The sequence below is a fragment of the Vulpes vulpes genome, chromosome 1 (genome assembly GCF_048418805.1).
Source record: "Vulpes vulpes isolate BD-2025 chromosome 1, VulVul3, whole genome shotgun sequence".
NCBI lineage: Eukaryota > Metazoa > Chordata > Mammalia > Carnivora > Canidae > Vulpes > Vulpes vulpes.
Window position 1 is genome coordinate 31,989,801 of NC_132780.1, and position 23,566 is coordinate 32,013,366.

Consider the following 23,566-nt stretch of genomic DNA (forward strand, 5'->3'; position numbering starts at 1 on the left):
TTTTTAATTTTAAAAAACTTACATTTGAATTTTCTGGAATGCTTATACCTTGCTTATGAGAATGTAAGTACTGTAGCCTCTTCGGAAAACATTCTCAAAAGTTCCTCAAAAGTTTAAAAAACATAAGAGTGCCCCGAGTCAGGTTCTACACTCATTGCGGAGTCTGTTTAAGACTCTCCCTTTCCTCTGCCCCTTCCCCTTTCTAAAATAAATAAATCTTTAAAAAAAAAAAGGGACAAAAATGTGATAGAAGAATTACTTTTAACAGCCAAAAAGTGTAAGCAACCCAAAAGTCTATCAGCTGATGAAGAAAAAAATCCAGGATTTCTGCATATAATGGATTTTTTTTTTTTTTTTAAGTAGGCTCTACTCCCAGTTTGGAGCCCAATGCAAGACCTGAACTCATGACCCTGAGATCAAGACCTGAGCTGAGATCAAGAGCTGGATACTCAACCAACTGAGTCACCCAGGAGCCTCTGCATATAATGGAATATTAATTCTTTTTAAGATTTTATTTATTTATTTTGGGGGAGGGAGAGGGGAGAGAGAGAGAGCACATGAGTGGTGAGCAGGGGCAGAGGGAGAGAGAAAGAGAATCTCAGGTAGACTCTGCACTGAGCAGAGCCTTGACGTGGGGTCTCAATCCCACAACCCTGAGATCATGACCTGAGTCAAAACCAAGAGTCAGATGCTCAACTGACTGAGCCATGCAGATGCCCCTACTGAATATTAATTTTAAAAGTGCATAGTAAATGCACAATACAACATGGATAAACCTCACTAACACCAGGAGAAGTAAAAGAAATCAGACACAAAAGGTCACATATGTGATTCCATTTATGTGAGGTGTCCAAATATATGAAATGTCCAGAGTAGGCCAATCTATGGCACAAGATAATGTATTAGCAGTGGCCTAGGGCTCATATGGGGAATAGATGGGGAGTGACTGCTAATGGGCACAGTTTCTTTTTAGGAGAAGACAAAAATGTTTCACAATTAGAGTCTGGTGATGGTTGCACAAGTCTATGAATTTATTAAAAAACGAGTCACACACTTTGAAGAGATGAACTGTATAGCACGCAGATTACATGTTGAACTGTTCAGTTACACTGGAATTTTCAGCATTCCGAAGATTACTTTGGAATTTCTGAATTGCTGAAAATTCCAAAGTACATTTTTTAAAAAATCACAAAAGAAAACTGAAAAATCCACCTAGATATCAATGAACTTACTCTCTGACATCTGCAGGTGGGGTCACAACCACAGGTCTAATGTTTTAAAACAACTTCCAATGTAACCATCACTGTCAACTCACTCAGCAAAGGTTTACTGACCATTTGCTGTAAAGCCAGGTACTATACGTGCTGTGCGCATGAACACAGTGAGGAACAAAATGCACTCCCTGTCCTTAAGATTACACTTCCACAAAGGAGATAGACATAAACCTATCAAATGTGTTCACATCTTTTGTGCATGCTATTACCCAACCAATTAGTGGTTTAAACCCTGCATTTCTTTTTTTATTTTAAATATTTTCTTTCTTTCTTTGAGAAAGAGAAAGAAAATGTGAGCAGGGGGTAGGAGCAGAAGGAGAGGAAAAGAGAATCCCAAGCAGACTCCTTCCACTCCGAGCGAGGAGTCCAATGTGGGGCTCGATCCCACGGCCCCGAGATCACAACCTGAGCCAAAATCAAGAGTCAGATGCTTAGCTGACTGAGCCACCCGGGCGCCCTAGGCTGTTTTTTTTTTTAATCTATACGGGTGGCTCAGTGGTTAAGCATCTGCCTTTGGCTCGGGTCATGGTCCTGGGGTCCTGGGATCAAGTCCTGCATCGGGGTTCCTGCTCAGCAGGGTATCTGCTTCACCATCTCCCTCTACCCCCTGCTCATGCTCGTTCTCTCTCTCTCTTTCTCTCTCATTCTATCTCAAATAAATGAAATCTTAAAAAATAATAATAAAAAATTAGAACTAAAAAAATCTATAAACTCAGTATCTTCCAACTGTTCGTTCATTAGCCACATTTCTTACCAGTAAAAACTGCATGGGCCCAACTCCACAAATTTCCAAACTGCCCCATTTCACACCTATACGGCATTCCAACACATGGAAGACACTCAAAAAGTTATTGCCCATTAGCAGTTAGTTGAGTGTCTCCTACCAGCATGTTCTCTCTCTCTCTCTCTCTGGGTGCTAAAGTGAGAAGTTACCACTAAGGGAGAGACAGGGGAGGACCCTGTCATTATCAGGCACAGACCTAACTGACCCTTCGATAGGAGACAGGTGAGGGGAGGCGGGCCTCAGGCTGGAGGCTGCAGGAGGCTGGCTGCAGGGGGAAGGCTGGAGATGGTAGGAGGTGCTCTGATGTGAGGGAGTGTGAATGTGAGTGTGTGTGGAAGTTCAGGGTTCTCCAGAAGGGAGGGCCCGAGGGCGATAACATTCAGGTCCTGACTCACAAAGGACACACATGCAGAACCAGTGCCCTACAATGCCACCCTTCATCTGACGGCCGTGCGCAGGAGAGGAGAGGCCAGGAACCGCACAGCCCTCCACGGGAGCAAACAGCCTCCGTCAGGCCCTGCAGGTCCGAGAAGGAGTATCAAATCAAACAGAGATGAGCCCACATTGCAAAGCAGAAGACTGCCCGTGAGCGTCTTTTTAAAGTCAGCAACTTTGAAAATTAAAATAAATCAATTTTATGCTAAAATTAAAAATGTAAAACCACAGATGCAATGCTGAAGTTGCTTTAATTCATTGTTACCTGTAATCAAAAATGCTCACCTTTTTTTTCTTTGGATCCTGGTAGTGTAAGAAACAGCAATGAACAGGACACTGCTTCAAAAGGCTATTTCTGGGATCCCTGGGTGGCGCAGCGGTTTGGCGCCTGCCTTTGGCCCAGGGCGCGATCCTGGAGATCCGGGATCGAATCCCACATCAGGCTCCCGGTATATGGAGCCTGCTTCTCCCTCTGCCTGTGTCTCTGCCTCTCTCTCTCTCTCACTGTGTTCCTATCATAAATAAATAAAAATTAAAAAAAAGATTTAAAAAAAAAACAAAAAAACAAAAAAAAACAAAAGGCTATTTCTTGGGGCACCTGGATGGCTCAGTGGTTGAGCATCTGCCTTTGGCTTAAGATCCCGGGGTCCTGGGATGGAGTCCCTCATTGGGCTCCCCTCTGCTTCTCCTTCTGCCTGTGTGTCTCTGCCTCTCTGTGTCTCTCATGAATAAATAAATAAAATATTTGGGGGAAGAAAAAGGCTATTCCTTCCAAGGTAGTACCCCCAATCATAGATGACAGTAACAGTAAGAATCACTCACACCCATTATTCTAGGAATCTTCAGTCTGTGTGTGTGTGTGTGTGTGTGTGTGTATTTTTTTTTTTTTCCTCAGTCTGTGTTTTGGTTGATTGTAGCCAACCTCTGGTGAAGGATTGGAGGGACGTTAGGTACATTGTTATTCTCCTTGAAGGGAGCCCTTTCTCCAATAAATGAAACAACAGCTTGGTAATAAACCCAGTTTCCTTCACAGCATCCTTAGAGTTCAGCAATAATTCTTGGGCACTTTCCACTCTCACTTTGGCACTTCTGGGAGCCAAGAGGAGATAGTGAGACACTTCAAGGACATAAAAAATCTACTGAGTTTCGCTAAGCTACTGCCCTTGTCAACACTACAGGTTGGGTATCAGAGAGAGAAGGGGAACAGCTCGTCCCCGGGGTGAGCCAGGTCGGTAGGGCTACTATTGTCTGAGCACATCCATGGCTTTCACCCCTCACGAATAATTTCGAGTCCTAGCCTTTCACATCTATATAATGGGATGCCAGCCATTTATAAAATTTCAAGCTGTCTTAAGTGAAGAAAAAACAACCTAATTACACACAAGCAGGAACACTGCCATTATGTTAAATACATTAAAATATATATATATATATATATATCTACATAAGCCATAGGGGCCGTGAGTAATCCTGGAATGCCAAACAGAAGGGGCCTGCGGGTTGGGATGGGAAGTACAATCCCATTTCACTGAATATGCTTTTGTACTGTTTCCCCCTCCTAGGATGAGTTATTTTAAATAGATCCCAATTTCTGGAAATTTAACGTTAAGCTCTGTTTGCAGCAAACTATGTTCAAAAGTTCAGCCCCGGGGCACCTGGGTGGCTCAGTGGTTGAGGGTCTGCTTTTGGCTCAGGTCATGATCCCAGGGTCCCAGGTTTGAGTTTGACAACGGGCTTGGAAGTTATCAAGCTCAACGCGAGAGCTGTGGTGCGAGTGCTGGGCATGAGGCCATGTGTGTGCGGCTCCTGCCCCATGGAGGTGGGCTGACCAGGGGAGAACCCCCTGCCCGTGGCACCCAAGGCGTCCAGAGAGAAGTCTCCGGAGCCCAGGAGCCCAGCACACCGCTGGCTTCCGCATCCTCCTCCCTCTGAGTGTCCATTCCCAACTCCAAAGTGACTCCAAGGTCTACCAGCTCCAGAGGCAAAGAAGGGAATCTGGTCACATCCTCCTTGACCTTGACCCTTCTATCCTGCTCCCCTGCTGCTTCTATTTGTAACTTTGCCTGTTGCCACTCTGAAATGCTCCGCCAGGACACCTGTCATGCTGAACTCCATGGAGCCTGAGATCCCACTCTCCAGCCCCCGTCTGGGGGTAGACAAGCTGACCATGGCATTCCCACCCCAAGGTGGGTGCAGGACAGCAGGCTAACCCAGGCTCACCTGCCATGCCCTACAAACTGGTCAGCCTGGACGTCTACCCATCACCGGCCGTTCCCTGCATTCCTCCCCATGAAGACCAGTGGGACAACAGCGAATGGCAGGGACCTTTGCCCCTCACATTGTTCTCATTTGCCCGGCAGCTCTGAGTCCCTTGGGAGGAGTGAACTGCAACCCTGATTGTCATCATCCCATTTCTTAAGGAAACATGACAACTGCTCCCACAGCCTCTCTTCATAGGCGGGGAAAATGGAAAATGGAAAATCCATGGGCTCTGGACTGAATCCCAGCTCAACTCAGCTTTATTCTGGGGCAGCTTCCTTACCTTGTCTGCAAATGGGAATAGTTCCTACCTCGAGTTTGTGAAAATCAAATGAGTCATCCCCCTCTTTATTCCTGACACACCCTTCTCCCATTTCAGCCCTCCAGCTAAATCCACCAGAGCAGCCCTGACCTGGTACTATTGGTGATCAACCTTGAACACAACATATGAGGGATGCCTGGGTGGCTCAGTGGTTGAGCGTTTCCCTTCGGCTCAGGTCGTGATCCCAGGGTCCCGGGATCGAGTCCCTCATTGGGCTCCTTACAGGGAGCCTGCTTCTCCCTCTATGTCTCTGCCTGTCTCTCATGAATAAATAATAAAATCTTAAAAAAAAAAAACCCATAGCATATGATTTCAAAGTAAAAATCCTATTTCTGATAGATATTCTCTTCCTATCAAAAGGGAAGTTTGGAAAAGTCCTGTAAGCATATATTACGAGAAACCAAACCAAAAAAAAAAAAAAAGGAAAGAGAAAGAAAACCTGCTTCTCCTGGAGAGCTACAGAACCCACAGCCCCAGCAGCACACGGAGTGACAGGAACACATACACACCTACCTGCTCTTTGGAGACCAGGGTTCCCTCTGTCGCTGGCCTTCTTCGGGGCCTGCTTACCTTCCTTATAATGGTCATGACTCAATCTCTAAAACCCTCCCAGATCACCTCCCTCATTTTTGATAAGAGAAAACAAAAGGCCCAGAGAGTTTAAGTGACTTGTTCGAAGTTGCACAGTGAGCACATGGCAGGCAGCTGAGTAACTTTAGCCCAGCTGGTGAGCACAGCAAACAGAGCACCTTGTGAACTGCTCAGGTAAGAGGAACCACACTGCAACGCTGTATTTCAGGGAGCCTTAGCAGACTCTGGAGATGTTCTGTGCATCTCAGCTTATGTTTTCAGCATGGAAAACAGCAGACTATTGAACAATACAGATCCAAACTGCAAGAGTCCACTTATGTGCAGATTTTTTTCAACAAATATGGCAGTGTTATTAATGGGTTTCTCCCCCTTATGATTTTCTTTATAATATTTTCTTCTCTCTAGCTTACTTCCTTGTAAGAATACAGTGTATAATATGTATAACATACAAAATATCTGTTAATCGACTGTTTCCAGTTATTGGTAAGGCTTCTAGTCAACAACAGGCTATCTCAGTTAAGTTTTTGGAGAGTCAGAAGTTAACAGATGCATTTCTGCCCGCACGGGGGGGGGGGGGGCAGTGTTATTCAACGGTCAGGGGGCAGGGTTGTTCAAGGGTCAACAGTATGCATATTTATTTGCCAACAGGATTTCCCAGATCTTCGGTGAATTTCTTAGAACTCTTGCTATCTAGATCTCCTACCATTAAATGGCACTCTGAGAAAAATGGAAACGCACATCTTCCAGCATTTTAAATACCTAGAACACAAGTTAGATTTGCCTACAGGGCACTTGACATGTGCAAGTGAGGAACTGAGGGTCTTGAATTTTTCAACACTTTTTACATGGTAAAATACACATAAAATTTACCATCTTAAATCATTTTTAAATACACACCATAGCAATACTGAACATATTCATAATGTGTCACTACTGTTACACCATCCCCTCCACTGCTCTCTTCATCTTTAAACTGCAACCCTATTCCCATGAAACAGTAACTGCCCCTTCCCTCTGCCCTCCTCAGCCCCTGGCAACCACCAATCTACCCTATGTCCCCAGGATTCTGATTACTTTAAGTACAACCACACAGTATCTGCCTTTTTGTGACCAACTTATTCCACTTGGCATAATACCCTCAAGGTGAACCAAGTTGTAGCGTGTGCCAGGATTTTTTTCCTTTTTAAGGCTGAATAATATTCCACCGTGCATAGACACATTTTGCTTATCCTTTCATTAGTCAATAGACATTTGGATTGCTCCCACATTTTAGCTATTATGAAGGCTACTAACAACACGGGTGTATCTCTAGGAGACCCTGCTTTCAACCCATTTGGGTAAACAGCCAGAATTGCTGAGTCATCTGCTAATTCTATTTTTAAGTTTTGAGGAAGTGCCATATTGTTTTCTATAGCAACTGCACCATTTTTTTTTCTGCTGAGAACACCCAAAGGTTCTGATTTCTCCTCACCCTTGGCCAATATTGTTGTTTTCTGGGATTTTGTTTTGTTTTTTAACTTTTTTGATAGCAGCCATCCTAATGGCTGAAGTGAAATGCTATTGCATTGTAGTTTTGATTTGCATTTCCTTAGTGATCAGTAATGCTAACTGTGTATCTTCTTTGGTTCAATGTTTTCATTTTATTTCACTGTAATTAGGTCACATTTAAATGGCCCCATGTGGCCAGGGGCTTCCACAGTGATTCTCAGGGCAATCTGGAGACACAGTGCAGTAAATACGATGAGCTCTGGAGCCACGTGGATCAAGTCAAGTACTTTCTAGTTCTGTGGACTTAGCCAGGCACTTAAACTTCCTACACCAGTTTTTATATGCATAAAATAGGGTTAGGACAATCCAGATTACTACAGCTACGAATGAAATGACATGCATCAGGCCTCAGTATAGTCTTAGCATACGGAAAGAATCGAACCGAATGGAACGGGCCTCCCCTCCTTTCCCAATGCCCACCAAAACTGGACACCTAGGAGGTGGTGGCCTTTAGAGACACTTTCTCCAAATGGGCTGCGCCCCTTGCCAAAGAAATGGGACTTTCAGTTCTAGGAAACAAAGATCTTTTAGCTCCCACCCAGTGAACCCCAAAATGGAGGGCACACGGAGATGAAATCTGGAATCCCGCCCCTCTGATACTCAGTGAGTCTGACTCTGTCCCAATCCAGACTTAGCAAATCACCAGGAGGTTACCAAAATTGCAATTTTACAATTCCTGGCCATCTCCTCTGTGAAGTAGCCAAAACAGACCTGCAGAGGAAGAACCCCTTCTGGATGTGATACATGGCTCAGGATAGCCCTGAGATGGGTTCTGCGGGTCCCTGAGCCCCAGGCCCCTTACCTGACGCCGCCGTGGTGGGGGTGCTGGCCGGCGCGGGCTGCGAGGGGCTGCTGCTCTCGGCCATCAGGCACGGGTTGCTACCACCGCTCTCTCTCTTGACAAGCAGCTCGGCGGCGCTGGGCAGCGGGATAGGGTGGCTGATCCCCAGTTCTTCCTCCTGGGCCTGCTGCCTTCTCAGGGCCACCTGGGAAGGACAGGGCAAGCAGGTCAGCCTCCCACGCTCCAGAACCACTCACCTGGCTTTGCCAAAACCCCCGGAGCCCCGCTCATCCCCAGACATCAGGAGTTATGAGCTTTGGAAGCAAGGTCTGAGAGTCTCTCGTTCTTTCTGAACGGCAACTAGGTAGGATGTGCAGCCAAAGCTGAGGCGTGGCTGAGAGCGCACAGCAGAGTCAAAAAATGTCCATTACACAAATGAGAATGTACAGCAGGAAATAAGCTTGGTCCGGGACAATCAGGAAAACCTGCAGAGTCCGCCAAGCAGGGGAGGTCAACCTGAAGAGAGGTCAGCATTGACGGATTAGGAAGGACATTTGTAAAAGGCCACTGTCCTGGGGCCAACGAGCAGCAAGATACAGTAGGATCAGATTTGATCCCAAGGTACTCACTGACAAAAAGCAAAAATAGGAGTTGGCCAAACGTGCAAATGCAGCTTAACATGAAATGTGGCAAATACCACAGGAGAGGGACACATCTATCCTACAGCAGGGCTCGCAAGGCAGAAATGGCTGTAAGCATAAAAACTAGCTAGAAGTGGAACTAGAAGAGGGCCCTGGATAGCAGAATGACTAACACCTGGAGAGGCAAGAATGAAGGGGAAGAACTATCCAGAGCAAGGGAGCAGTGCGGCCAGGAGAGGCAAGCACTGCTCAGGAAACCCCAGAAGGGCCCTGCTCTCGGAATGGAGGGAGCATGCAGGGCAGTAATGCGGGAATGGGGCTGGAACAGGGCGCTGACGTCCATGGAGAAGGAGGAGGCCAGATAGAAACACAGGCAGAAACAGAAAACAGGGGCTCTATGCTAGCAGGACAGAAGGGGCTGGAAGCCAGGGTGTTAAGGGACCTCACCTACCTAGGAGACTCCTCAGGGTCCCTCTTCAATCTATCTGCTTTTAAATAACATTGTTAAAGGTTGCAAAAAAAAAAAAAGTGTAAAGAAATTAAATTGTACTTTTGCCTACCACATGTAACAAAAAAGGAGACTTTCTGTTGAAACTTGACTACTGGTGATGGTGAAATGAGAAAGTAAACTATCCGTGCCTCCCTCTGAGGCCCAAATAAAAGCAAAAAGCCAAGATCAAAAATGTAAACCAGAAACACAAACTACTATTTATTGTTTTAGGGAAACTGTAGTCCAAGGTTAGCAAGCTGATCAACTCACAAATAATTTTACTCATAACATGAGCCTTCAACTTACAAAAAAAAATCTTAAATAATCAATTAAGATTAAATGATCCAGCTTTAGTCTTGGATTTTCTATTATTAACCAAGTTTAGAAACAATATTAAGGATTTGGCCAAAAAATAGCAACAAAAAAACTCCACAAATCTCTGAAGTATGTCAATGAATGCTTATATCCTGATTCACACAAATCTCATGGATGCACAAAATGTGGATATTTATTTTATATGCCATAAACGGAGGAGAACACTTTTATGAAAGCCTCTCCAAGATTTTAAAGAAATATTATTTAATCAGGGAAGACGGGCAATTGATTAAAATGCAGTTAGTAGGGTCATATTGAAGATCCATTTCGCACTGTTTCAGAATGAAAAAAACAGCTGGTACAGGGGAATTTTACAGGATTTCATCTAGGACAGCACAAGCCTTTCTGGTGTAAAAAAAATGCTTGTTTCATATTATAGAAGTAATCCTGAGTTGCTTTTGTTTTTAATGTAGCAAACAGTTTTTTTCCAAGTTGGTGCCCCTATGAATAAAGCTTATTCAAAATGAATGGCCCTACTTAAATACATACTTTCATTACATTTTAATACATTTCCAGGAAAATTCGTCTCCGAAGCATATTCTCCACACAGTAATATTTAAGCCAACAACTCAATGTTCAGAATTTTCTGCCTACAAATACAACTTCAACGTCCCTGTCTTTTTCAGTAAATGTGATGCATTTTAAGGCTGGATGAGTATAATCTGTTCCCCCACTATAGATCACACTAAAAATCCCCAAAGAAACAGCTAAGGAAAACCTGTATTCCATGACTGCACTTGCAATCTGCGAAGCCAACCTATTTCCAATTTCAGACACATGTTTTAAAATGAGGTGTATATAAAGAGTAGAATCTTTAAGCATTTATCCGGCCTTTCTGTTACACACTTGGATGAATTATTTTCCACGGAGGTTATTCACACGTTCCCAGCCACAAGTAGCACCTCGCGTTAGTAAACTTTTCTTTCGTATCTTTTCATCTTAAATAAACTGTCTTAAAAGGATGAAACAAATTTTAGCTGGAAAGAATGTATATTATTCTCTCTCTCTCTCTCTCTCTCTCTCTCTCAAAAAAAAAAAAAAAAAACCTTTCAGGATACCAAGACAATCATTTCGGTTTAAGATGCTAAATTACCGAACTGCCTAGAATGTTTTGTTTTGTTTCGTTTTTTTTTTTAAATTACAGATCTAGCCTCAAACCGTTTCCAATTCCCCCCCACCCCCACCCCTTGCGCACGCTTTTTAAAAACTTCTAAGCGTGCTTTCTAAGCCAGACTCCAAGCAACTCGTACCTGCGTGAGTCAGGTGCAGAGAGGCTGGAAGGCGAGGAGAATCCCCGCGGTGCGCTAAATGGCTGGGGCGCGCGGAGGGCCCGCGGGCGGCGACCCCCGGAGGGCGCCCGGGGCGCGGGGACCACGCTGCGCCGGCCCGCGCTGCCGCGGCTCTTCCCCAAGGACCGTGCGGCCAGCTGAGGCCCGCCCGGGCCCGGAAGGGCGGCGGCACCCTCCCCGGTGTGCACGCTCTCTCTGCTCCAGGTGCGGGGAGGCCGGGCCCCCTGGGGAGGGCTCCCAGCTCTCCACTCCGACAGCCAGGTCCGAGGTGCGCGGGACCCCCGGAGGGCCGAGCCCGGCCACTCTGTGCTCTGAAAGCGGGAGCAGAGATCCTGCGGGTCTGGGGGCCCCTCTCCACCTCCCCTCCCAAGAGGCGATTGCCACTCCGTGCTCTGAGCCAATGATCTGAGACCCTAGGGATTCGGGGGGCCTCCGAAGGCGCGAACCCCGCAAGTCTGCTGGAGGGCGGGATCGGGGACCCCTGAACAGGGCCAGCCCGGCGCCAGCTTACTGCTCGGGACGGAGACGGGAGATCCTGGGGACGGATTCTTGAGCCCCCCCCCCCCCCCCCCCGCCCAACGGGGCATGCACCCGAACTCTCGGCCGGAGGGCCCAGCAAGCCCCGCAACCTCCCTGCTCCGCGGGCCGGACCCCAGAGGACCGGGAGCCCCGCGAGGCTGGGAGCCCCGCGCCCCGCGCGCCTCTCCGCACCCCCGCACCGCGTGGCGCCCGCCGCGCCCCAGGGACCCAGGTGGCGGGCTGACCCCCGCGCCCCGGACGCCCGCACTCACCTGCGCGGCCATCACGCGCTGTCGCTCGGCGATCAGGTTGCACTTCTTGCACTGGCAGTCCCGCCACATGCAGAAGCGCTTGTGGCCCTTGAGCGGCGACGCGTAGCCGTGGTTCCTGCATCGCGCGCACTTGGGCAGCCGCGGGGACTTCTTGCTCGCGGAGCCCAGGCCCGACGCCCCCGAGCCCGAGCCCGAGCCCGAGCCGCCGCCGCTGCCCCCGGCGCCCGCGCCCCCGGTGCTCCCGACCAGCGCCCCGGCCGCTTTGCCAAAGCCCCCGGCCTTGCCCTGCGGCGGTGCCCCGGCGGCGGCGTGCGGGGCCTCCGAAGGTGCGGAGGGCTTGCTGAATGCGTCGTCGTTGGGCATGGTGCCCAGGGAGAGGCGCGAGGACCCTCGGGGCCCCCTCCGGGCTGGAGAGGGCTGCAGGGAAGAGCGCAGCCGGGGGCGAGGCTCCGGAGGGGAAGGCGCAGAAGGCGTGTGCGCCGCGGCCCGAGGTGCAGCCGGAGTGGCGAGGTCGGGACTCACAACGCCCAGACTGGTGGGGGGTTGAGCCCTTTTTCTTTTTTCTTTTTTTTTCTTTTGGCGCGCGCGCAGCGCAGAACTTTTGGATACTTTTCAGAACGTTCCCGGGATTGCCTGGGCGGGAGAGGGCGCGAGGGAATGCGGCCCCGCCCCCCGCCCCCCAACTCTAGCCACCGCGTTCCAGCCCGGAGCCGGCTTGCACTGGCTGCAAACGCCGAGGGCGTGGCTGCAGGTGTCTGCAAGCGCACCTCGAGGTGCAGAGCCGCCGGGGAGAGCGCGATCCCCACGCTCCCCCAGGTGCCCGAGCTCGCTGCACACGGAGGAAGCAGAGCTCCCAGGGCTGGAACGCACTTGTGCATCCTCGTGGCGCACGCTGCTTGGAGGAGGTGCAGACCACCCCGTGGGGTCCTACAGCTCCCTTCCCCCACTCTCCCGCGTTAGCTCCGTTAGCTCCGGAGGCCAGAGGTTGGCAGACGCCAACTCCGGGAAACGGGTTCTTCCTCGCTTAAAAGAAGAAGTAGGGGATTGTAGGCCCGACAAAAGTCTCTGCCCTTAATCAGCAACTAAGACCCTCATTGTGTGGGGCTCCGGTGCACGAAAAATCGGGTCTTTCTGTTCTCCAGTCACTTCTTCCTGCCCTTGTGTTCATTCGTTCACAAGATTTCTACCTGCGGGCTCCCAATGACTCTGAAATCTGAAATTCCAGCCTTTGTGGCTTCTCACTTCAAATGCTTCACATAGAAAAAAAAAAAAAAATGTTTCACATAGGATCTGCACGCAGGGGCGTGAAACTCAGCCCTTAACAAACCTCATTGGAATGGGGTTGGGGGGTTACTTAGCAGATGAAGACGTTTATCAAAATTCACTCTACACTTAAGAAATGTGCATTCATTGTGTACAGTTATACCTCTAGAAACCCCCGGTCGTCTTACAGCCTCCCCCCACCGGTTCCTCTCTGTTCACTTACACAGCAAGTCCATCCCTAAGGCCTGTGGATCAGATGATTTCTTCCCTACACACCCACGTGTCCCTGCAAACAACCAGCCCTCCCCATGTCTGGATCTGTGGTAGCTTCCAGCTCCTATCCCTGGTTCTTGATCTTCCGGTATATTCCACACAGTTAGCTGGCCTCTGTGGTGGTTTGGTATGGCTTGTCTTGTGAAAAAAGTTAAAGACCCAAGGCTGTGTTTTAAAGGGCTTCAGTGATCTCCCTCTGCATTTCTCAGCCTCAGAGTTTCCAACCAGCTGGAAAGAGCTCAGTGTTGGCCCTTTACCTACCTGTTCAGTACCATTTCCCTAACCCCACAATGGCCTTTATCCAGCCAGGGGGTTGCCCTAACACCTCTCCTCCACTTTCCTTGCTTTTCCCCAGTATTAGTTCTCAGGCCCCAAATTCCAGGCCCCCAGCCCAAGGGGAGGGTAGGTCTGCAAAGAATGGAGACCATTGCACTTGGCTCCTCTCTTAGCAGAGGAACATTTTCAGCACTGATCTTGGAAATGCTCTAACCTACTTTTCCTATTATTCTGAAGCCCCTCTCACAGGCTCCTTCTTCAAGCCTGAATTTTCTCCCATTGGTGTTTCCTGGCTGAAAATATTTCCTAAAGAAACTTCTAGCTTTACACAGTACCTCATATCTTTACCATCAAGCCAGTGAAGCTCTACTCCAGACAGAGGCCAGGATGCAACAACCATTCATCTCATTCTGGAACCTGTTAAAGGATAACCACTATTTTATTGAGGAATATTCCTAAATCTTCCATTAAAACACACATGCCAACTGCTGCTACCTATCATTTATCCTTCTCCACATATTTATACTTCAATACCCTAGCTCGAGCCAAATCACTCCCAAGATTCAATTCAGTTTAAGAGAATGAAGTAAATGCTGGAAGCAGTGGCTGTCATATCCCAAATTACAGGGGGACACATGTCTCTTTTGAGCCTCCCATCACTAGAATCTGTGATGGAGAAATTTAAGGCTACAGAAAATTTGGGGCTAGGAACCTGTGTGAACAAGGTAGTAAAACATAAAATGTGACGAAGTTAATAGCCTAATAAAGCTTTTGTTCACAAACCATGGAGGAGATACAAGGCACAAGGTTATCCAGAAGGGAAGTAGGGAGCCCCTAAGGATGAGCAAGAGTGGTTCTGGATATTTTGAGTGGTCTGCCCCTGTTGTCTTCTTTCTCCCCTCCTGTCCTTCCAGAAACCAGAACTATGAAGGTGTGCGTTGATGATGCAGATCAGTGTGCGTTGAGATAGACAGATGGCCAAGACATACTGATGAGTGTTGGGGAAGGAGGGGTCTGTTCTAAAACTTGGTAGGATTAGGCAAAGACTTCTTAGATATGATACCAAAGCACAAGTGATAAGAGCAAAAAAAATTACAAACTGACTTTATCAAAATTTAAAACCTTTGTGCTTCTAAAGGTAGCACTTAGATATTGAAAAACCAAAGGCTGGGAAAAAAATATTTGGAAATCATCTATCTGATAGAGGACTTATATCCAGAACACATAAAAACTCTTGTGATTCAATAATAAACAGACAACCCAATCAGAAGCATGGGTAATATTTCGCATGGACATTTCACCAAAGAAAATGTTTGAATGGCCAACGTAGACATGGAAAGATGCTTGATATTGTTAATCGTTAGGGAAGTGTGAATCAAAACAACAATGAACCATCACTGCACACCCACCAGGATGGCTATGATCGAAAACACAGTCCAGTAGCAAGTATTGGCTAGGATGTAGAGAACCTGAAATTCTCAGATATTGCTGGTGGGAATGTAAAACACAACCATTTTGGAAAACTTTGCAATATGATCAAATTTTCACTCCTAGATATCTACTGCAGAGAAATGAAAACATACATCCACACAAACACTAAGACATGAATATCCATACCAGCATCACCCATTGGAACAACACAAATCCTTTAATGCTTGAATGAATAAACAAAGTGCTATATACATACAATGGACTATTATCCAGTCCTCAAAAAGGATGAGGTAATGATACGCTCTACAGTAAGAATGAACTCTGAAAACAGTACGCTAAGAAAAAGAAGGTAGATTCAAAATACCATATATTGTATGTACCCATTTATATCAAATGTCCAAAATAGGCAAATCAATTTAGGGAGGATAAGCAGTCACCAGGGGCTGGCTGGGAACAGAGAGGAAGTGCAGATGAGTATAAGGGGTCTTTCTGGGGGTGATGCAATGATCTAAAATTGTATTGCGGTCATGGTTGCAAAATTCTGCAAATGTATTAAAATTATTGGTATGACTAAACTGAGAGAATTTTAAGGTATATAAATTATGCCTTGGGGCACCTGGGTGGCTCTGCCAGTTAAGTGTCTGCCTTAGGCTCAGGTCATGATCTCAGGGTCCTGGGATGGAGCCTGGCGTCAGGCTCCCTGCTCAGTGGAGAGTCTGCTTCTCCCTCTCCCTCTTCCTCTTCCCCTGCTCGTGCTCTCTCCTGTCTCTCTCTTTCTCAAATGAATTAAAAAAAAAATCATGCCTCAACAAACAAACATGTAAACAAGAAACACCATGATATACAATGTGGTTCCATTTCTGAAATAAGAGCAAATGTGGATTTATATTTGCTTGATAGGCTATATCTTTTCTATTTGCTTGATAAGCTCTCCCTGGGTTACCGGATTATGGGTGATAATCTCCTTATACTTTGTTTTGTTTTTATTTTATGTTTTTGCAAAGTCAATCCAGATTCTGGCACCCTCCATTCTGTCTCTTCCCCCATGGCTGTGTGGTAAGAGCTGACATCCGGGTTGGGGCCAAACTGGCCTAGCCTCAGCCCTGTGGTCAGCCCCAGCTTGCCAGCATTTTAGCATTAGAACTTGGAAACCAAGTTCATTGCACCAAAAAATTATTACATGTTTTGCTTTACAGTTGCCATAGTTCTGTGATGCTTACACTTTACTAACTGATTTTTAAAAACATTTAGCAGGCATTACTTTCACCATCAGAAAAAATATATATATATTATTTTATTAGTGAGGCAGTATGGCATCATAATTAAATGCCTTGCTTTGAATCCCAGCTGTGTGACCTTAGACAAGTTTCTTAACCTGTCTGTGACTCAGTCTGCCTATCTGTGATAGGAGCATAATAATATCTGCCTCAAAGAATTGATAGAAAAACTAAATTAGTTAATACTCAGGAAGTGCTTAGAAAAGTATTTGGAACCCAGTCACAAGTCTGTTGTTTTTGTTGTTAATATTATTTCCATATTGGAAAGAAAAAAAAGAGGTGGGAGAAAGCAGGGCATATATACATATAGCCTCCCACATGTTAGTATAATTTAGTGAGGAGGGAGCTATATTAGAAAGCGTTTATGATAAATTTCATCTACTTTGCATTTCGTCCATGGAAAGCAGCCCTAGCCCCTGGTCTTGGTGGGATCACAGGGAAAATTCTCTGTGCTGCTTCTGACCATATATATGAAGCGAGACAGTGTATGAGTCAAAATACTCAGCTCAAGGGCAGCCCAGGTGGCTCAGCGGTTTAGCGCCGCCTTCAGCCCAGGGCGTGATCCTGGAGTCGCATATCGGGCTCCCTGCATGAAGCCTGCTTCTCCCTCTGCCTGTGTCTCTGCCTTTCTCTCTCTCTCTCTCTCTCTCTCTCTCTCTCTCTCTTTCTCATGAACAAATAAATAAAATCTTAAAAAAAAAAAAAAAACTCAGCTCAAGGGTCAAGTGCAGAGCGCTCAGTCCACTGGCCTGAACGAAAGACTCCGCATGCAGCTGCATGTGGACAATGCCCTGTGATATGAGCAGGAGCAATCTGGGGAGGAGCAAGAGGAGTAGAGCATCGGGCACTGTGTGGAGGACTGGAGTAAGAGGAGGACTGCCCTGTGGCCTGCAGTCTCGCAGGATCTGAGCAGGCACAAAGGGGAAAACAGAACCTTCTAGGCTGTGGGAAGGACAGATGGAAGGCTGGATGCTGAGACTGAGCCTGCAGGTTGGGGGAGAGGGCAAAGGCGTGCCAGTCTGGAACAGAAGAGTCAAGCTGGAGCCCAGCAGGAGATAAGGGTGGAAAGATAGCGTGGCACCTTGCCTGCCAGTGAGGAACTTGGCCTCTATTCTATAGGCAAATGGAGAAGGATGAAGGTCTCTGTCCTTGAAGTGTTTGAGGAGTGGAAGTGGTGGCTCTGCCAATCACCATGTGATTTGGACAAGCCACTTAACCTCTCTGGTCCCTATGAGGCGATGATGACAATATCGGAGGGATCAGTTACTGGTAAGATGCCCAGAATCGTGATGGGGGTGGAGGATGGGGGATGGCAGTCAGCGCTGTAGGGCGGGGTCTATAGGAATGAAGGCTGCCGCTAGAGTCATGGCCTTGCCACTTACCAGCTAGTGCTGCTCCTGGGCAAGTCACTCACCCTCTCCAAGCCTCCATTTCTTCCACTGGACTTTGGAGAGGACCTGAGAATTGTAATGATGCAATGACTTACATATGTAAAGATGTGTGCGAGAGAACAAGCATGATCGTAGTGTGAATGGTTGTTCAGAATACTACAGGGGCAATCTAGAAGCACCGGCGGAAGATGAGGGGGGCCCAGCAGGCAGCTCCGAGGATCTGAGCAGTTGGCTTGTTCACCCCAGGAAACTGTTCCCAACAGGTCAGTAATTAGGAGCCCAGCCTGGCACCTGGAGACAGAAATCCGAGTAGCAAACATCTGTCTCAAAGCACGCTGTCCTCACATCATCTGAGCATCTGGGGCCAGCTCAGGCCCCGAGGAAGGCTGCGGGACACAGTAAAGTGCCACTCAAAGGCAGCACGCGGGCAGAGCAGCAGGGGTGGGCGCCCATGGGAGGGAGGAGACGCACCCTGGCAGGGGCCGCTCTGCGTTACCCAGAGCACAGACCCCGAGGGCACCCCTGTTTTCTAAGACTGGGCAATGAATGGTTTCTCACAAGTAATGCCCCACTGTGAGTTAGCAACAGAAGTTTAAATCCTGTCCTATTCCTTACCTTTTGCTTAAGAAAAGAATATAAATGTTTTATAATTTTTCCCAGTTAGGGACACCTGGGTGGCTTAGCGGTTGAGTGCCTGCCTTCTGCTCAGGTCATGATCCCGGGGTCCTGGGATTGAGTCCTGCATCAGTCTCCCCACAGAGAGACTGATTCTCCCTCTGCCTATAACTCTGCCTCTCTCTCTGCCTCTCTCTGTGTCTCTCATGAATAAATAAACAAGTAAAATCTTAAACAAAACCCAAAAAGGAATATTTATTTTAGGGGCACTTGGTTCAGTGGGTTAGGCCTGGACTCTTGGTTTCTGCTCAGGGTCATAATCTCAGGGTGGTGGGGTTGAGCCCCTCCTCCTCAGACTCCTCCCTCAAGGGGAGTCCTCGGGAGATTCTCTCCCTCTGCCCCCTCCTCCCACTCGCCCATGTGCTCTCTCTCTGGCTCTCTTTCTGGAATAAATAAATAAATAAATGTTTAAAAAATATATTTAGTGTAGATGGGGATTAAAGAGTACACTTATCATGATGAGCACTGACATGAATAGATTTGAATCACTAAATTCTACTTTTTTATTTTAAGATTTTATTTATTTATTCATGAGAAACAGAGAGAGGCAGAGACACAGGCAGAGGGAGAAGCAGACTCCCCGAGGGGAGCCCGATGTGGGACTCAATCCCAGCGTCATGACCTGAGCCCAAGGCAGGCGCTCAACCACTGGGCCACCCAGGCGTCCTGAATCACTAAATTTTGTACCTGAAAGTAATATTATACTGTGTGTTAACCGGAATTTAAATAAACACTTAAAAAAGAACTTAATAAAAAAAGGAAAATTTTAAGTTCAAAAAAATTATTTTACCAAGCTTAATTAGGTGGAGAAAGAATAACAAGATACCTTTAATGTTTGATATTTGTAAAGAGCAAACACATTCAATTGCTATTTGGATTTTAATTTACAAATGCCTTATTTTAATTGACCATTTAAAAACAAAGGTGTCTACTTTTTAATGTTAATAATCCCCCTGAGATTACTATTTATGTCAGTTCTTTCTCACACAGGGAAGGCCCTTGAGGCTCTTGGAAGAGTTTTGCTGAGACTAGTTTTAAAAGATCAGAGGAAACAGTGAACACAAATCCTGAAATAACATTTAAGAGTTTCAAATGAATTGGAAGTTAAAATGTATATCAACAAAGGTGCTCAGATACATCTCCCATTGGGTTCAACAGCCACTATCTTGCCGATTTCTCAGTTTGCTAACAAAATAAAAAGAAGACAAACAGATTTGCCATGCTAATATTGCCAAGATAAATAACAATGTAAGCTCGCCTGAATTTTTACCACAAGCCACTTACATGAGGCAGAAGGGCTGAGAATAGTAAAATGAATATTTTGTGGCTGATTCCAAGTTTAAAAATTGAAACCTTTAGTAGACACATATATCAGTTATTATGTGCTTTACCAAGCTTCTTTTTTTCCCCCCAAAGAAGGCCTTATCAGGTTTCCAACTTTCCCAACAAATGGATGAAAACTACACCAAGTTTTAGAGATACGTTAAAAACACAAAAATTCATCTAATCCCAGAAGAATGATGAGCGAAGAAACTAGATAATGAGAATGATGATGGTATGCGGATGACAAGAACTAGACTAACCCTAATCGCTGTAGTTGTTGGCACATATTTCAAAACTACTTGCAAGGGACCTGGGCAGTTCAGTTGGTTGAGTGTCAGACTGGACTCTTGGCTTCAGCTCAGGTGGTGATCTCGGGGTTCTGAGATAGAGCCCTGCTTTCTTCAGACCTCTGCCCCTCCCTCACCTCCAAATAAATAAATAAAATCTTTTTTTTTTTTTTTAAGATTTACTTATTCATGAGAGACACACACACAGAGAGAGGCAGAGACATAGGAGGAGGGAGAAGCAGGTTCCCTGCAGCGAGCCCGATGTGGGACTTGATCCCAGGACCCTGGGATCACACCCTAGGCCAAAGGCAGATGCTCAACCGCTGAGCCACCCGGGTGCCCTCAAGTTGATTACTGTATGTGGTTACTGTCAGAATTGACACCCCTAACCAAACATGACTTCAGCTACACTATAAAGCATCTTCCTGGGGCTCAGAAAACAAGACAAACCTGTGCAATAGTTCACCAAAGAAAACATCAGTAACCATTTGGTTCAAGAAATGTCTTGGGGGCAGCCCCGATGGCACAGCGGTTTAGCACCACCTGAGGCCCAGGGCGTGATCCTGGAGACCCGGGATCAAGTCCGGTGTCGGGCTCCCTGTGTGAAGCCTGCTTCTCCCTCTGCCTGTGTCTCTGCCTCTCTCTCTCTCTCTCTCTCTCTCTCTCTCTCTCTGTCTCTATGAATGAATAAATAAAATCTTAAAAAAAAAAAAAAAAGAAATGTCTTGGGTTGGTGCAGGATTCACCCCCACCTGAACGGTAGCATTAAGTGCTAAGGAGTTTAGAAAACACTGAAGACTGGAGGGGCCCTGGAGGGCTTCTGGAAGAAGGAATTTGGATTAAGGAACCAGTCATGAAGGGGTGGTAAATTCATACAAACTAGAACTGCATCATCCAAAGGGGGAAATGGGACGGCCTGGTGATGGAGACATTCAGGCAGCCTCTACCCTGTTCTAGAAATTTTCATCCCTGGGGTCCTCATTCCTTACTGCCCTATTTGGATGACATTCCTACTGGATGCGTTCCTCCTGCTTTATTAGACTCAGGAAGAACAGAAAGCCTTTGCTTTCAGGAACCTTACTGAGACAAGGGTGGAGTATTTATTTATTACTATTTAAAAATATGCATAAAAGCTGAGAAAAACAAGGAGATAATCCCAGAGTGTGGTGAGTGGACACACTCCCTCTCGTAAAGTGTCATCTCCTACCCCTCCTCCCCAGGGACTCCAAGGGGAAGGGTCATTGGTGGGGGTGCTCTCAGGCCACAGCCAGGCTTGCCACCACAAGCCAAGCATTGCCTTTTTTTTTTTAAGATTTTTTTTTAAAATTTATTAATGAGAGACACACAGAGAGAAGCAGAGACACAGGCAGAGGCACAGGGAGAGGACCTGAAGGGGAGCCCAGTGTGGGACTCAATCCTGGGACCCCAGGATCACGACCTGAGCCAAAGGCAGATGCTCACCACTGAGCAACCCAGGCATCCCCAGGCACTGTCTTTACTTAGTGTCTCTGCCAGCCGGGATGTTTACCCCACATGACTGTGCCATCTTACCCATTTTACCCACATGAGCTGGTGTAGGGGGGTCCTGGGTGGGGCAAGGAAGCTTCTCCTTGCTCCCCTTCAGGTCCTATTTCCTGCCCAGAAGACAGGTAGTGTCTGTGTGTCCCCCCTACAAACACTGTAAACCCAAAGGGGTCTCCACGTGGGAATATGCACAATTAACTGTAGTGTAGATACCAGCACAGTGGTGTTAGAGGTGATGGGTGGTAGGAGAGTGGGATTGGTAGCCTTATACTTAATAAATACTACTGATACCCTCTAAAGTAGGGGTGCCAGATGAAATACATCAATATTGCATGGGGCATACTTAGGCTAAAAACTATTATTCCTTGTTGATCTTAAATTCAAATTCAATTGGGTGTTCTGTATTTTTATTCATCAAATATATGGAAACCCTAATATTATAAGTCCTGAGAAACACCATTTCCCCAAGTCTTCCTAAGAGTCAGGGGGAAAAATAGATTAAAAACCACTTTTGGACCAGGGGTCCTCTAGGTATATTCCTGTAGGACAAATTCAGATGACCGCAAGTTTGCTATAGCCTGTAGGCTCAGAATGGGTTGTACATTTTTAAATGGCTGGAAGAAAATGAAAAATAGAATTTTTGTTACATGTGATATTCAAATTTCGGTGCCTGTAAATAATGTTTTATAGGAACACAACTACACCCACTCCTTTATGTACTGTCTATGGCTGCTTTGGAGATAGGAGGGCAGAGCCCAGGAATTGTAATAGAAGCCAAATGGCTCCCAGAGCTTAAAATATTTTCTATTTGGTCCTGTTATCTAAAAAGAGTGTGATTGGCAGCCCCCGTGGCACAGCGGTTTAGCACCGCCTGCAGCCCAGGGCGTGATCCTGGAGACTCAGGATCGAGTCCTGCATTGGGCTCCCTGCATGAAGCCTGCTTCTCCCTCTGCCTGTGTCTCTGCCTCTCTCTCTCTCTCTCTGTCTCTCATGAATAAATAAATAAAATCTTTTTAAAAAAGTGTGGATTCCTGCTATGGGCCTCCATTTGTTTTTGGGGCTCCCAGGATGATTTTTGTTTTTTAAGACAATATTTCAAGATGGGATAATACATTTGGAGGTACCTTCAAAGTCTTTTGTGGACAGCAGACTTGGTCTAAAATGATGGACCTGTCTTTACACTCAGACTCCCTCTCTTCTGACAGGTCCCTGCTGGCCCATGAGTTAAAGGAAGCAAGACATTGACCCTCTCTTGCTAGAGCTTCTGAATCCAAAGGAGACAGCCACATAAATAAAGTGTTCTTCTTTTTAAGATTTTATTTTTTATTTATTTATGAGAGACACAGAGACATAGGCAAAAGGAGAAGCAGGCTCCCTGTAGGGAGCCCGATGTGGAACTTAATCCTAGGACCCCAGGATCATGACCTGAGCCAAAGGAAGATGCTTAACCACTGAGCCACCCAGGCATCTCTATAAAGTGTTCTGCTAGATGTGTATTAAGGAAGTGTATCAAGCCCGGGGAGGAGAGGAGTCTTGTGCAAAGCCCAATCCTGCCAGGCAGGCAGGGAGGGCAGGAGTCTTTATTTTGGCCCAACAGGAGGATAAAAGTACAAATGCATGCCAGCCTAGGATATACTCCAGAAATGAAGGAAGTTAGGCAACAATTAATAAAATTTGCATGGAGCTTTCCTAATGTCCAACACTGTAACTAGGGGTTTCTCTGTTAATTTGCTGAATTATCACAAGGGCTTTTATCATAGGTCCTGTCATTATCTCCACATTATAAATGAGGAATCTGAGGTGCATAGAGGTTAAGTGGCTTTGTGCAATCCACAAACAAGGAGCATATGAGGAGGTGGACCCGGGCTCACATTCTTGACCACGTTAAGAAAGGTCCAGCTGCTCACCTGTTGTCTCTCAGATACTGGCAGGGGGAACAAGTGGGTAGTGGGAACAGAGAGGTGGGGTGTTTCTGGGGTCCCAGGCTTATCTAGGACAAGTGTGCTACAAAAATTAATAAAATGAAACTTTATTTAAAATGGAGATGGGGGAGGGGAGCCTGGGTGGCTCAGTGGTTGAGCATCTGCCTTTGGCTCAGTGTTTGATCCTGGGGTCCTGGGATCGAGTTCCAAATCAGGCTCCCCATAGGGGCCTGCTTCTCCCTCTGCCTGTGTCTCTACCTCTCTCTCTGTGGCTTTCATGAATAAATAAATAAAATCTTTAAAATAAAATAAAAGAAATAAAATGGAGTTGAGGGAGTGCCTGG

General features: G+C 46.5%; 1 protein-coding gene across 1 annotated transcript in view; it reads right to left on the bottom strand.

Annotated features, from left to right (window-relative positions):
• The window catches only part of DMRT1 (doublesex and mab-3 related transcription factor 1), a 114,059-nt gene extending 102,116 nt beyond the window's left edge, over positions 1 to 11,943 (bottom strand). Inside the window, exons 1-2 of the mRNA XM_072735222.1 lie at positions 11,581 to 11,943; positions 8,016 to 8,199 (exon numbers count right to left, since the gene is read on the bottom strand). Of these exons, the coding sequence (XP_072591323.1) occupies positions 8,016 to 8,199; positions 11,581 to 11,943 (547 nt within the window). The remainder of the gene's footprint in view (positions 1 to 8,015; positions 8,200 to 11,580) is intronic.
• Positions 11,944 to 23,566: the final 11,623 nt, after the last annotated feature.